Here is a 12,029-nt window from a genome sequence, read left to right as displayed (position 1 = left end):
CTCTGGGAACAACACAAAGATGTCTGCTTTGGGGGCCTCTGGGGCTACAGGGAAGATGGGCACTGGACAGAAGCCAGCCCTCAGAATCACCTAGAGACCGGTGGGCACATTCATATGTGGAGAGACGCACGTGCCTCCTACACGCCCTCGCAGGGGCTCCCAGACGCACGCACGCAGTGGACACGCTGCAGGCCCACCCCCCTCTAAAGGTGACCGCGTCTCCGGGCTGGGCCCAGATGGTTGTGGGAAACCAACCTCCATCCCGCCCAGGGCCCTCCTGTTCACCCCTCTTTCAGGCTGTGGCCCTGGCCGTTCTGACACGTCCCACCCCTCTCTGCAGGTGGAGTGACCACCTTTGTGGCCCTCTATGACTATGAGTCTCGGACAGAGACTGACCTGTCCTTCAAGAAAGGGGAGCGGCTCCAGATTGTCAACAACACGTGAGTGACCCCCTTCCCCATCATCCCTTGGGGCCCTGTCCCTGGGACCTGGTCTTGGGCCAGAGCCACTTCTGAGCGCCCCAGAGCCAGGGGCAGTGCGATGGGCAGCAGGCATGGCTAGTGTCAAGGCCAGCCGAGGTCCAGGGAACCGTCCTGGGGCTATGGGAGAGGAGACAGGTAGTGGTCAGGGCTCTGGGAGGGCTCCCAGGGCAGGGATCTGGGCTCAGTAACTCCATAGAGCACAGCGTCCCAGACCTCACAGAGAGCATATGATCAGGGCACGACCCAGGACTGCAGAAAACAGGGCCTAAAGCTGGAGGCTGGACCCACAGAGGTGCCCTCTTGAGGGACCTGGGGCTGGAGGGCCTGGGGCAGCCGGCTGAGCCAGAATGTCTAGCTGCACGGGGAGAGGCCCAAATAGGGAGAGGCAGGGGACCCGTACCGGGCACTCAGTGTGAGAGGGTTATGACTGGGCATGGGATGAGACGGTGGGATGGGGTATGGATGTCTGGTTCACCTCCAGAGGTCCCAGCCTTGGAGGGGGGCATCCTAGGGCCAAGCTGGCTCTGGGGCCCCTGTGGGCAGGGGAACAGGAGCAGGAGCAGGTGGGAAATGAACTAGTGAGGGGTCGGAGGGGCTGTAACCATGAGGTGGGGGGGTGGGGTTCTTCTCCTCTTTCCTGCTCTCCTTTCCCCGTCAGGAGTACACCGGGGGTGGGCGCAGGTTTTGGGCCATATGCCCAGGGGTGAGGGGTGGGGAGCTTCATAGGGGGGCAGGAGGTTGCTCCTTCAGGCACTGCCGACAAAGGGCGGGGCAGAGCTCAGCACCTGCTGCACTCCTGCCCTCGACGGGGCCTGCTGTGCCCCCATCCTCAGTGGAACCCCCCACCCCGATTCCTGGCTCATGCTTGCTCCCTCCAGCCCTCCCTCAGCTCTCCCTCTCTCTGCTTCTCTCTCGCTGGCCCTTAGGAGGAAGGTGGATGTCAGGTGTGTACTCACTTCGTAGGTGGCGGGCTGGGTGGGGGGCGCTTCGCTGGTGGAGGGGGGCGGGGCTGCTGTCTGCATGTGCTTCCTCTGCATGTCCCTGCCTGTGGTCTCTGGCTCCCTTGGCTGTCCCCGTCCAGCTTTCCCAGCTTATGCCCTACCCCCAACCGGTGTGACCAGGTCCTGACCTTAACCCTGGGCTGAGACTGGGGAGGGTCCTACCATCCCGCTCTCACTCACCGTCCTGCCTCCACCCCACCCACCTTCTTGCTAACCTGCCCGCCCTCCATCCTGACCGGTTAGCCCACACTGAGTGCCAGCTGCATGCAGGGTCCAGTGCCGCCCGGTGAGGCCTGGGTGGAGAAGGGGCCTTCCTGGAGCCAGGGGCAGGGCAGGGGGTGGGGCGCAACTCCAGTCCAGGCCAAGTGACAGGCAGAGGGCAGGGCCAGGGTCCGCTCAGGCATTTGGTCCCTGCAGTGTGCTCCCCTCTGGTGGTGACCACGGGGACTGGAAGCTTCAGGCAGGTCCTCCGAGGAAGAACAGTGATACTGTGTAGCAGTTGGAAGTGGCCGGGAGGCAATCCCTCTCAGAGGGGCGGCTGACAGGAGGGTGCGGGGCTGGACGCCCTCAGGGCTGTGGGAAGGCAAGAAGGTGCTGGAAGATAGAGTAGAATTGGTCCCTGAGAGGCCTCAAAGGCCCGGCTAGGGAGGTTGGACATCACCATCTCCAGGGGTGTCGTGCCTGTTCATGCCTCCCTACCCTTGTGCATGCTGTTCCCTCTGCCTGAAACACCTTTCTCCCGTCTCTGCCTGGCAAACTCCTATTTGCCCTTCAAGATCCAGCTCAGGACTGCCTTCTCTGTGAGGCACGGGGGAAAAGAGGGGCCAGGTGCTGTGCCAGGCGTTCTTACCCATGTCCTTGTATTTACTCCTCCATGCAATCCTGCCGGGGCCGTAGTGACGGGGGAGGGGCTGTCTCCCTTTTGCAAATGAGGAAACTGAGGCTCAGAGACGTGAAGGCTCTTGACCAAGGTCACACAGCCACCGGGTAGCAAAACCAGGATCAGAGCTCGGGCAGCGGCACTCTCCCCTCCTCGCGCCGCTCTCCCTGGGGGTGGAGGGGCCTCTCCCAACCTTTCCCCCCCTTGCGTGTCAGAGTCCTAGTGCGCCCCAGTCCCCGTGTGGCTCCAGCTGTTTGCCTCTGCCTCCCCCAGACCAGACCTGCTCGCAGGTCTGCCGCCTTCGTGGGTCCCCACATCACCTGTTGCTCGGCATGGCGGGGGTGCCTTGCTGGTGTCACTGAGCAAGCTGAACCAGCAGTAATCAAACAGCCATGGTTCACCGTGCTCTGTGTGCGAGCCTGGTCTCGTGGGAGCGCTTTAAATGGCATCGTTTTATTTACACGTCACCGTCAACCGCAGCCCTGGGAAGTAGAAACTCTTCTTGCCTTTATTTTGCACTTGAGGAACCTGAGGCCCCGAGAGGCGGAGTGAGTTGCCCCAGGTCACACAGCTAGTGGTGGCAGAGGTGTGGGGGGGGGCGGGCAGGCCCTCCCACCCACGGCCCTCGCAGGAGGACTCAGTAGGGTGCAGGCGAGCCAGGAGGAGGGAAGGGCCCGCGCAGGGGAGGACGCATCAGGTTGGTGGCTTTGAAGTACCAGGGAGAATCTCAACCAGTGATGGGAAGGGCACCTCAGGCTGGGGCCACAGCTTGAGCCGAGGTGTGGTGGCAAGGAAGGCTCTGGAAACTTTGGTTCTGCCTCTTTCACCTCCAGCCAGAGGGCGGCCCTCACCCTTTCCTTTGTCTGGCCCCTCCCCTCCCTCCCTCCTGCCTTCCAACATAGGCTTGGGGGTGTCGGGCCAGGCCTGTCCTTGGATGGCAGTGAGGCGCTGTGACTGGAGGCGGGGCACCAGGAGCCCTTCCCGCATCGCGACGCTCGGCCACCCCTTTGCCTGAGAAGTCGGGTGGCGGTGGAGTCGGGGCTGGTACTAGAGGAAGGGGAGGGATAAGGGGTTGGTGACAGATGGGCCACCTAAATTGGAGGTGTTCAGGTCTCATAGCCGCCCAGGGACAACCTCGCGTGTCTTCTCCCGTTATCGCTCAGTGCCCACGATTGTTCACTCCTCCGGCCCTGCCCCCCTGGGCCTGTAAGAATGAGGGACTTGCTGGGCTGGGTGTCAGGATGGGGAGAGCTTTAGAGCAAGCCCGGCTCTTGACGGGGTTTGGCCGGGGCTTGCCGGGTCAGGGGCCTCACAGCAGCAGGGTCTGGAGATGCTGCTCCTGGACCTTCAGACCACATGGCCCCCGGGGCCCAGAACCCTGTGTGCTGTGTGGCCCTGGGTCCGAGGAAGCCCAGTGGGGTCTGAGGTCTGACTGGCCCAAGCCCTCAGCCCTGGTGTCTGAGTCTCTAGGCGTCGGGGCCCTTCTGGGTGGGCCCTGTCCTGGCCTCACCCTGCCCTCTCCCCACTGGGCGTGTGCCCAGGCCTCAGGGTGCCCTGGCTTGTCTGCAGTCCCCAAAGTGCCTATCTGACCAGTCTCGATGGTCCCAGTGAGTTAAATATAAGTGTCCAAACCAGAATTCTTCCCAGGTTGAGGCTGCCTTACTCCTGATCACATGCCGGCTTGGCCGGCTCAAGGCTTAGGGTCCCAAGAAGAGGATCCTGAGGCTCAGAGAGGCGAGGTCAGTTGTCTGATGTCACACAGCTAGTGAATGGGATGTAACACTGCAGCTGGAGGACCCCTTCCTGGTTCAATGCTTTTCCTCTGGCCGCACGTGGGAAGATGAGGGGTGGGGCAGGGGACGTGTGTAATTCCCTCGCTTCCTTTCCTTCTTCCTATCCATCTGATAAGGACCAGGCCCCCAGGGAAGGTGCTAGATGTAGTAAATCTACTCAGCCAGATAGATGACTTCCAAGTCTGGGCGGAGGTTGGTGTCCGAAGCTGTGGGGACTTTCGTGGGGCCAGCCCCCAACCCAGGCAGCTACCCAAGGCAGGTTTGAGCCTCCCAGACCACTGACATAGGAAAACGGGGCTTGATATCAACATTTCTCAGGTGGACCTGGATGGTGATCACAGTAATCATCTCCGTTGACCCTAAGCCCGGCTTGTTGCTGACTGCTTTATACACTTTGCCTGCAAGGGAGAGTCTGTGACTGTAATAGATGAGGCAATTTTCATGTATTTATTTATTTGTTTGTTTGCTTATGTGAGGAAATTAAGACCCAGAGAAGGTAGGGTGCTTGCCCAAAGTCACACAGCAAATCGTTATTGCAGACTGAGACTGAGCTCCTTCGGTTTTTGTTTTCATTTTATTCAATTAATTTATTTAGCTGCTTTGGTTTTTAAAAACATTTTGGATAGTGGGGAGGGGTGCCACAGAGATGCAGATTTAGTTGTTTTTCCTTTTTAAGCCAAATCGAGATGCTAACAGCTCATGCACATTGAGCCCCTATTGTGTGCCAGGCCCTGTGCTGGTATTTTACATCCTTGGGTGGAGGCATGAGTATCCCCATCCTACAGATGAGGAAACTGAGGCAAGGCCAAGGTCACAGAGCCTGCAAGTGGTGAGCTGGATGGTGCCCAGAGTGGTCTGACTCTGGAGCTCCAGCTCTGAGATGCCCCTCAAGCTGGGACCAGGTCAGAGTTGGGCCTTGGGTCTGTTGTGAGATGGCGGTGACCCTCATCCCTGCCTTGTGAACTAAATGAAACCCCAAACCTGGACTGGAAACCCCGAACTCACATACGGGCTGATGTCAGGAAGCTGGGAGATCTGCTGGCTGAAGTCTGGGTAATGTCAGCTAGGCTGACCCCCCCACTTGATTCTGGGTCCTGCTCGGCTGGCCTCTGGGCACATGCTCCTTGCCAGCCTTCCACTCTGAGTGCATGGATAGGGGCTCCCTAGAGGCCGGCCAGTTTGCAGACTTTGGCTTTGTCAATCTGTCTCGTTTCGTAGCCTCTGACCCAGACCTTGGCTCAGTTCCCTGCCCCCTGTCCTACTGCCTCCTCCTCTGTCTTCCCCTGGCTTTCCTGAGGGCCTCTGAGTCTCTGGACTCCAGGAGGGGTCCAGGAGGGCCTTCTGTGTCTGGCTGTGGACATGTGGACCCTGGTTCTCAGCCTTGCCCTGCCATCGATTTGCTGTGTGTCTTTTGGCAAATAACTGCCCCTCTCTGTACCTTATTTTCCCATTGGTGAAATGAAGGCTTTGACTGGAAGATTTCAGCTGTTTCTTGTGACTGGAGCTCTTGCTCTGCAGCTTTGGGCAAGTCTCTGCCCATCTCTATGCCTCAGAAAGTGCTAGGTTACTCCAGCCTGGGTGCTGTGTGGCCTTGGGCTGCTCCCTTGACATCTCTGAGCCACAGATTCCTCATCTGGGGGCTGAGGCCTGCCTTCCCTACAGGGTGGCCTTGAGGATCAAATGGGACAGACAAATGTGGACACCCCTGGGTGTTAGCACAACAGGGGGTTGGATGGTGGCCCTACGCTTCCAAGGCCCTTCCTTGAGTTTTGCCTTTGCCCCCTTACTCCCGAGCCCTCCCTCTCGAGCAGAGACCCCCATGTGAGCTCGTGCCTCTGCCTGAGTGTTGGTGCAGCAGTTGCACGGCTGAGTGGGTCCCTCAGCCCCAGTCATGCTCCCTTTGCTGTCCAGAGGGCACCCTGTACCCTCTGGTTCAGCCTCAACCCACCCCACTGAGCTCCCAGGTCTGGGTGCTCACCTGTATTCTGACCAGTCTTTGGAGAGCTCTCGCAACCTACTTTCTCCTTACCTCAACTTCTCTATCTTCAAAATGGGCTGAAAAGTATGGGTCAGAGGCAGCTCAGAAGCAGGAGCCAGCGATCTGGGTTCAAGTCCATACTGTGCAACCGTGGGCAAGGCTTTTTTCTCTGGGCCCTGGCAATGAGGAAGGGGGAGCCCATCCTGCTTGCTGTGTGTCTTCTAAGGGTCATGGTCATGGTGAGGTCCAAAGGCAGCCTTGGAGAGAGAAGCTCAGCAAGGTCTCGAGCCCCACCATACCCCGTAGGGGAAGATTCCTTCTGGTCTGGGAGTCAGGAGCCTGGGCCTGGCTGTGTGACCTTGAGCAGAGGCCTTCGCTTCTCTGGCCTGTCTTTCCATCTGCACGGTGGGAATGGAAGGGGGCTGGACCCTATTTCTCAGGCAGCCTTTCCCATCGGCCTCCCCTCACTCCCCCTGGACCCCTCCCCATCTCCTTTGGTTGCTTTGGATGTGAGGCCTCTGTGGCTGCCCCGCCTTGTCCCTGGTCCCCCGCACCGCCTGCTGTCCTGCTCTCCTCCTCGCTCTTTCTGCCTCTCTCTCTCACCACCCCCATCTCTGCCTCTTCTTTCCTGTTGAGCTCTCGCTTTCTCCTCTCTTCTCTGTGTCTCTGGACCCCCGCTCCAGCCAGACCTGGTTCACATTCAGATGGCTGCAAAGGTACTTCGCCCCCTCCCCACTCCCACCCAGGCCCAGGGGACCCGACCGTGCAGGGAGCTCCTCTGTCCCCGTCCCCATCTCCTCCTCACGGGGCAGTTAGTGTAGAAGTGCCCTGGGCATTGGGGCTCTGCCGCCTCAGCCCCTCTGACATGACTCTGTGTGACTCTGGGCAAGTCCCAGCTCCCTCTGGCCTCAGTTTCCCCCGTATGTGGGTAGGCTACAGGAGGAAACCCGTCGTTTTCAGCCAAGGAGCCCCTTAGGTATGACCGGTGATATGTGACAAAGGCAAGCATTGCTCTAGTTTGCAGGGTTAGTGCCTGGATGGTCACCAAGCCCCCAAAGGGGGCCACCCCCTACCTCCAGCCTGGCCTCACCAGCTTCCAAATCTCAGGGCTTTGGGATGGCTTTGATGATCTGACCTGACATCTATCTTAGGCAGGAATCATCTCTCCTGGTACAACTTGCTTGCTCCCCAGAGACAGGGAGCTCCCTCCCTCGTTCCCAAGACAGCTCTTGGCATCTTGAGATGGCTTTGTCTCTATGAAGGGAAGCAGATTACTCCCTATTCCAGGACTCTGCCCCTGTGAATTTGGGCCTCAGGCTGACCAAGGTCAGTCCTGTCACAGTCCTGGACAAAGTGCGTCTGAGTCAGCTTGGGCCAAGAGGCATCTGGGCCGGGGAGAGAGAAGTCCAGGCCGGCTTGGCCTGGCAGCACGGAAACTCAGGCTGGTCCCATGGCTGCCGGTGCCTCACTTGGCCTTGGGGACCCCAGCACAGCACCTGTGAAGACTGCAGCCTTGGGACCCACCACTGATGGCTCCTTCTCTTTTGCTCCTTCCCTCTCCCCCTCCTTAGAGAGGGTGACTGGTGGCTGGCCCACTCACTCAGCACAGGACAGACGGGCTACATCCCCAGCAACTATGTGGCGCCCTCTGACTCTATCCAGGCCGAAGAGTGAGTATGGACTCTGGCCTCCTGCCTGCCAGGAGCTGGTTGGGAGCTTCTCTCCTGGGCTGGAGTGGGTGGTCTGGCTGCCAGCGGCCCCGGCCGCATCCTAGAGAGAGGCACTATGGGTGGCCGGAAGCCTGGCTCACTGACCCCACCCTCCTTCCTCCTGTCCCAGGTGGTACTTTGGCAAGATCACCAGACGGGAGTCAGAGAGGTTACTGCTCAATGCGGAAAACCCAAGAGGGACCTTCCTAGTGCGAGAAAGCGAGACCACGAAAGGTAGGACCACTCCCGCTGGCCGATGGGAACTGTCTTTTGTGCGTTGTTTGAGCTGCGTATCGTAGAGTGAATAGGAGTTTGGTACCCGGTGTCGGGTGGGAAGGGCCCTCCAGGTGGAGGAAGTGGTAAGATCAAAGTCAGGGAGGTACATCTGAGGACAGCTGAGTTATCTGGGGTGGCCAGAGGTGCAGCAGAAAATTTCACCTAGCCTCTCTGGCCTCAGGTTCCTCGGATGAGGTATGGGCACAGGCTGTCAGGAGGCCCGAGGGTCACACAGTAAAAGACTTGTTCCCAGGATGGGCGCTAATGAAGTAGGCCCCTCTTCTCCGTCTCCAGGGGCTTCTAGAGATGCCCTTCCCCAGCAGTCCAGGCCCCTGGGCCTCTTCTGTCCCTCCCCCAGCCAGAGAACACAGATCACCCCTTTTCTCTCTAGCCCCTCTGCCAGTGGGTGGCAGGCAACCCATCACCATGGAAACGAAGCCGGGCCACGTCCCGTGGGCCTGGGGCTCAGCGAGAGATGGGAAGCAGAGCATCCGTGTCATGTGTGTGCATTTATGAGCAGTTGTGTGGCCGGGCACGCCATGCGTGGGTCTAGGCATGTGTGTGCATGTGGGGGTGCAATTGTCTGGGTCCTCCTGGGTGGGAGTGGGTAGTTGTAGGATTGTCTTTGTGCCTGGGGGGCCTGGGCCGTGTGTCCCTGCGTGAGCAGGAGGCCACCTGGCATGGGCATGCCTGCATGTGCGCACATGTGGTCAGGGCTGGCTTCAGACTCAGGCCGCTGGCATCCATGTGTACGTGGCCTGGGCCATCTGTTAGTCATGGTTGCCTATTGCAGGCTTTAGAGACCTGGTTACAGTCCTCTGTGCCTGACTTGCTGGGTGACCTGAGGCCAGCTGCTTTCCCTCTCTGGGTCTCCTTTTCCCCTTCTTGACACTGGAGATTGTAACCCCCACCTGAGGACTATCCAGAGAGCCCATGGGCTGTGGGGGCTGGGGTTCTAGCATGATGGCTCCTACCTTCTGAAAAGGGCTTTCTCTGGCTATTGGAGCCTCTACCCCAGGCCTCTCTTGGGCTCAGGTTAACAAAGGCTCCTAGCCAGGCCTGCTAGGCAGGAGGAAACTTTTCCAGCCAAAAACTTTTCCAGGCTTAAGAGAGGCAGGGAGGAGGCCACCAGGGCTGGCCCATCTTTGCCTTGTCAGCCTGTAGGCCACACCCAGCACATGGCCTCCTGCCCATGACTGCTGCAACCTTAGCCAGCCACCCGCTCCTGCCTGATCGTGGAGTCTTCAGGAAGGTGTGGGGCATAGAGAGTGCCCTTGTGAGAGAGGAAGCAGTTAAGCCAGGGACACACAGCCACGAGACCATTCCTGGCTCCTAGCAAACATTCGCTGAGCACCTACTATGTGCCAGGCCCTCTTATATGTGGTCTCCAATCTTCCCAGCATCTCTGGGAGTAGCCCCATTGTGCAGAGGATGAAACTGAGGCCCAGAGACTGGCCCAAGCGACTTACTTGTCCAGGTCACACAGTTGGGATATACACTCAGGCCTGGGAGATCTTGCCCCGGCTGAGGGTGCCTGGGGAGGTTCTCTGATCAGGTTTTCCTTTGCTCACTTGGCCCTGCCTTGGTGGCTGCCTGAGGGCTGGGTGCTCAGAGACAGGGCGGACTGGACCTGTCTGTGCCCCGGGCTGGGGCTGCGCCTGCGCCTCTGGCCTCCCTGTCTACCTGTGTTGGGCAGGCACAGAACTGCACTTAGCGCTGTGGCCTGGGGGCGGGGTGGGCTGGGCCAGGGGCTCATGGCTCCTCTCTGACCCTGCCTTGCAGGCGCCTACTGCCTCTCCGTGTCCGATTTCGACAACGCCAAGGGCCTCAATGTGAAGCATTACAAGATCCGCAAGCTGGACAGCGGTGGCTTCTACATCACCTCCCGCACCCAGTTCAACAGTCTGCAGCAGCTGGTGGCCTACTACTCCAGTGAGGGCGGGGCAGAGTGGGCGCTGGGCCTGGGGCTCAGCCCTCCTCCGAGGACCCTTTGGAGGGGGCTTTGGGGCCAACAAGGGCTGGGGCTTCTGTTATCCTGAGAGTGTGGGGTCTTGCTCCCCTCCCTCCTTCTTCCTCCTGCCCCTCCTTCCTTTCTTCTCTCTCCCTTCCCCCTCTTCTCTCCCTCCCCCTCTTTTTCCTCCTCTTTCCTCCCCATCCCCTCCCCCCACCATGCCCACCCTCCTCTTTCTCCTTCTCCGCAGCTGGCTAGGGAGGAGGGCTGCCTGGAGGGGAGCAGGGAAGGGAGGGGGCTTAGGCCGGTGTCGTTTGTTTCTGCAGCCCTAGGACCGGTCTGAACCGGTTACTGGGAGAGGAGGGGGCGGCCAGACCGACTGCAGCAGAGGGAGAGAGAGCAGCAGGGCAGGCAGAGGGAGCGAGGGCTCCCGGTACACACCGGGGCTCAGGTTGTGGGTGTGGGCGTGTGTGCATTATCCGGACACTTCAGGGCTTCCCCCGGGGCAATGGGGTCTGTGTGTACTCGTGTGGGCGGGTCTCTGTGGGTGCCTGTGTGCATGTGGCCGTGGCCGTGGCGTCTGTGTGCAGGTGCGGCCTAGCGTGAGAGTGCCAGCAACTCCCCATCCTGTGCCACCTCCTTCTCTGTCAGCTGGGCCCCCCGACACCCTCTACCATCTGCCACCCCTCTGTCCCCTTGGCCACCATCGTAGGGTTCATTCTGAACACTGCTCCCCCACATTAAAACCCTCCAGAGATTACCTTGGAATCTCAGGATAAAGATCCCCACGTGGCCTCCGAGGCCTTGGCTGCTGTAAACCTTGCCGGCCTCCCTGCCTTACCAGGGGCCCCCTTTCCCCGTTCATTCCCCTGCAGCCCCTCTGGCCTCCTTTCAGTTCCTACAACCCAGAGGCTTGTTCCTCTCTCAGGGCCCTTTACCCCTGCAAAGTGGTCTCAGCCCACCACTCACTCCCCTGCAGATCCAAGCTCAGGCACCACTTCCTCTGAGAAGCCTTCCAAGACTCCACCCAGCCCACCTGCTGTTGCACATACTGCTCTCCTGTGTCATGCTCGTGGTCCTGGGAGGTGATTAGGGGAAGTTGGGCTCCCCCTGCGCTGTGAGCTCCCTGAGGGCAGGATTCCACTGGACTTGTCCCGCACTGCATCCTTGGGACTCACCTGGGTGGCTGCCCTTCCAGGTCCGATGAACGTATGAATGAATAACTCAGCGAGCAGATGCGCGAGTCAGTGTGGGCCTGTGTGGGATGAGGCTGTGTAACGCACAGGTGTGGATGCCTGGCCTCGAGGGCATCCCGTGTGTCCCTTGTGCATGCCACGTGTATGTCTACACACACACACTGTGGGACAGGGAGGCCCCAGGGCAGACACCCTGCTGAACCCTACCTCCCCGCCTCTGTCCTCAGAACATGCCGACGGCCTCTGCCACCGCCTCACCACCGTGTGCCCCACGTCCAAGCCACAGACTCAGGGCCTGGCCAAAGACGCCTGGGAGATCCCCCGGGAGTCCCTGCGGCTGGAGGTCAAGCTGGGCCAGGGCTGTTTCGGAGAGGTGTGGATGGGTAAGGCCTCGCCCCTGCCCCCTCAGAGGGAATCACCGTCCCTTGTGGGGCTTTGGTGTCCGCACTCGAGAGCCGGGCAGATGTCATCCCCTGGGACAGCTCCAGGCCCCATTGCCCTCCCCCTCCCACACCCTTTACCTCCGCGAGTCACAGTCACCTCTGCTGAAGAGTGGGCTCTGTTTTCAGTGTGGAGACCCCCTCAGCACCACACACCTCTATAGACCCTGGCGTCGTTTGGCCAAGGGCTGCTCAGGGCTGGGCATCCTGATTCCCCGAAGAGCCACCGCGCAGTCTGGGACAGGTGGCTCGGCTCGGAGCCTCGGTCTTCCTCGGGGTGCAAGGAGGGTGGGGAAGATAGGAACCACCTGCGGGGTGTGAGA

General features: G+C 60.0%; 1 protein-coding gene across 3 annotated transcripts in view; it reads left to right on the top strand.

The window, feature by feature from the left end:
* SRC (SRC proto-oncogene, non-receptor tyrosine kinase) overlaps nt 1-12,029 on the top strand; it is a 51,305-nt gene that overhangs the window by 32,681 nt on the left and 6,595 nt on the right. Inside the window, exons 5-11 of one of the 3 annotated variants that reach the window (XM_043602409.1) lie at nt 341-440; nt 1,409-1,426; nt 6,818-6,850; nt 7,706-7,804; nt 7,974-8,077; nt 9,902-10,051; nt 11,494-11,649. In XM_043602409.1, coding sequence (XP_043458344.1) covers nt 341-440; nt 1,409-1,426; nt 6,818-6,850; nt 7,706-7,804; nt 7,974-8,077; nt 9,902-10,051; nt 11,494-11,649 — 660 coding nt within the window. The remainder of the gene's footprint in view (nt 1-340; nt 441-1,408; nt 1,427-6,817; nt 6,851-7,705; nt 7,805-7,973; nt 8,078-9,901; nt 10,052-11,493; nt 11,650-12,029) is intronic. The other 2 variants (XM_043602410.1, XM_043602411.1) reach the window with 2 other exon arrangements.

Source organism: Prionailurus bengalensis, chromosome A3 (assembly GCF_016509475.1).
Source record: "Prionailurus bengalensis isolate Pbe53 chromosome A3, Fcat_Pben_1.1_paternal_pri, whole genome shotgun sequence".
In the NCBI taxonomy this organism is placed as follows: domain Eukaryota; kingdom Metazoa; phylum Chordata; class Mammalia; order Carnivora; family Felidae; genus Prionailurus; species Prionailurus bengalensis.
This window is presented reverse-complemented; position numbering and strand designations above follow the sequence as displayed.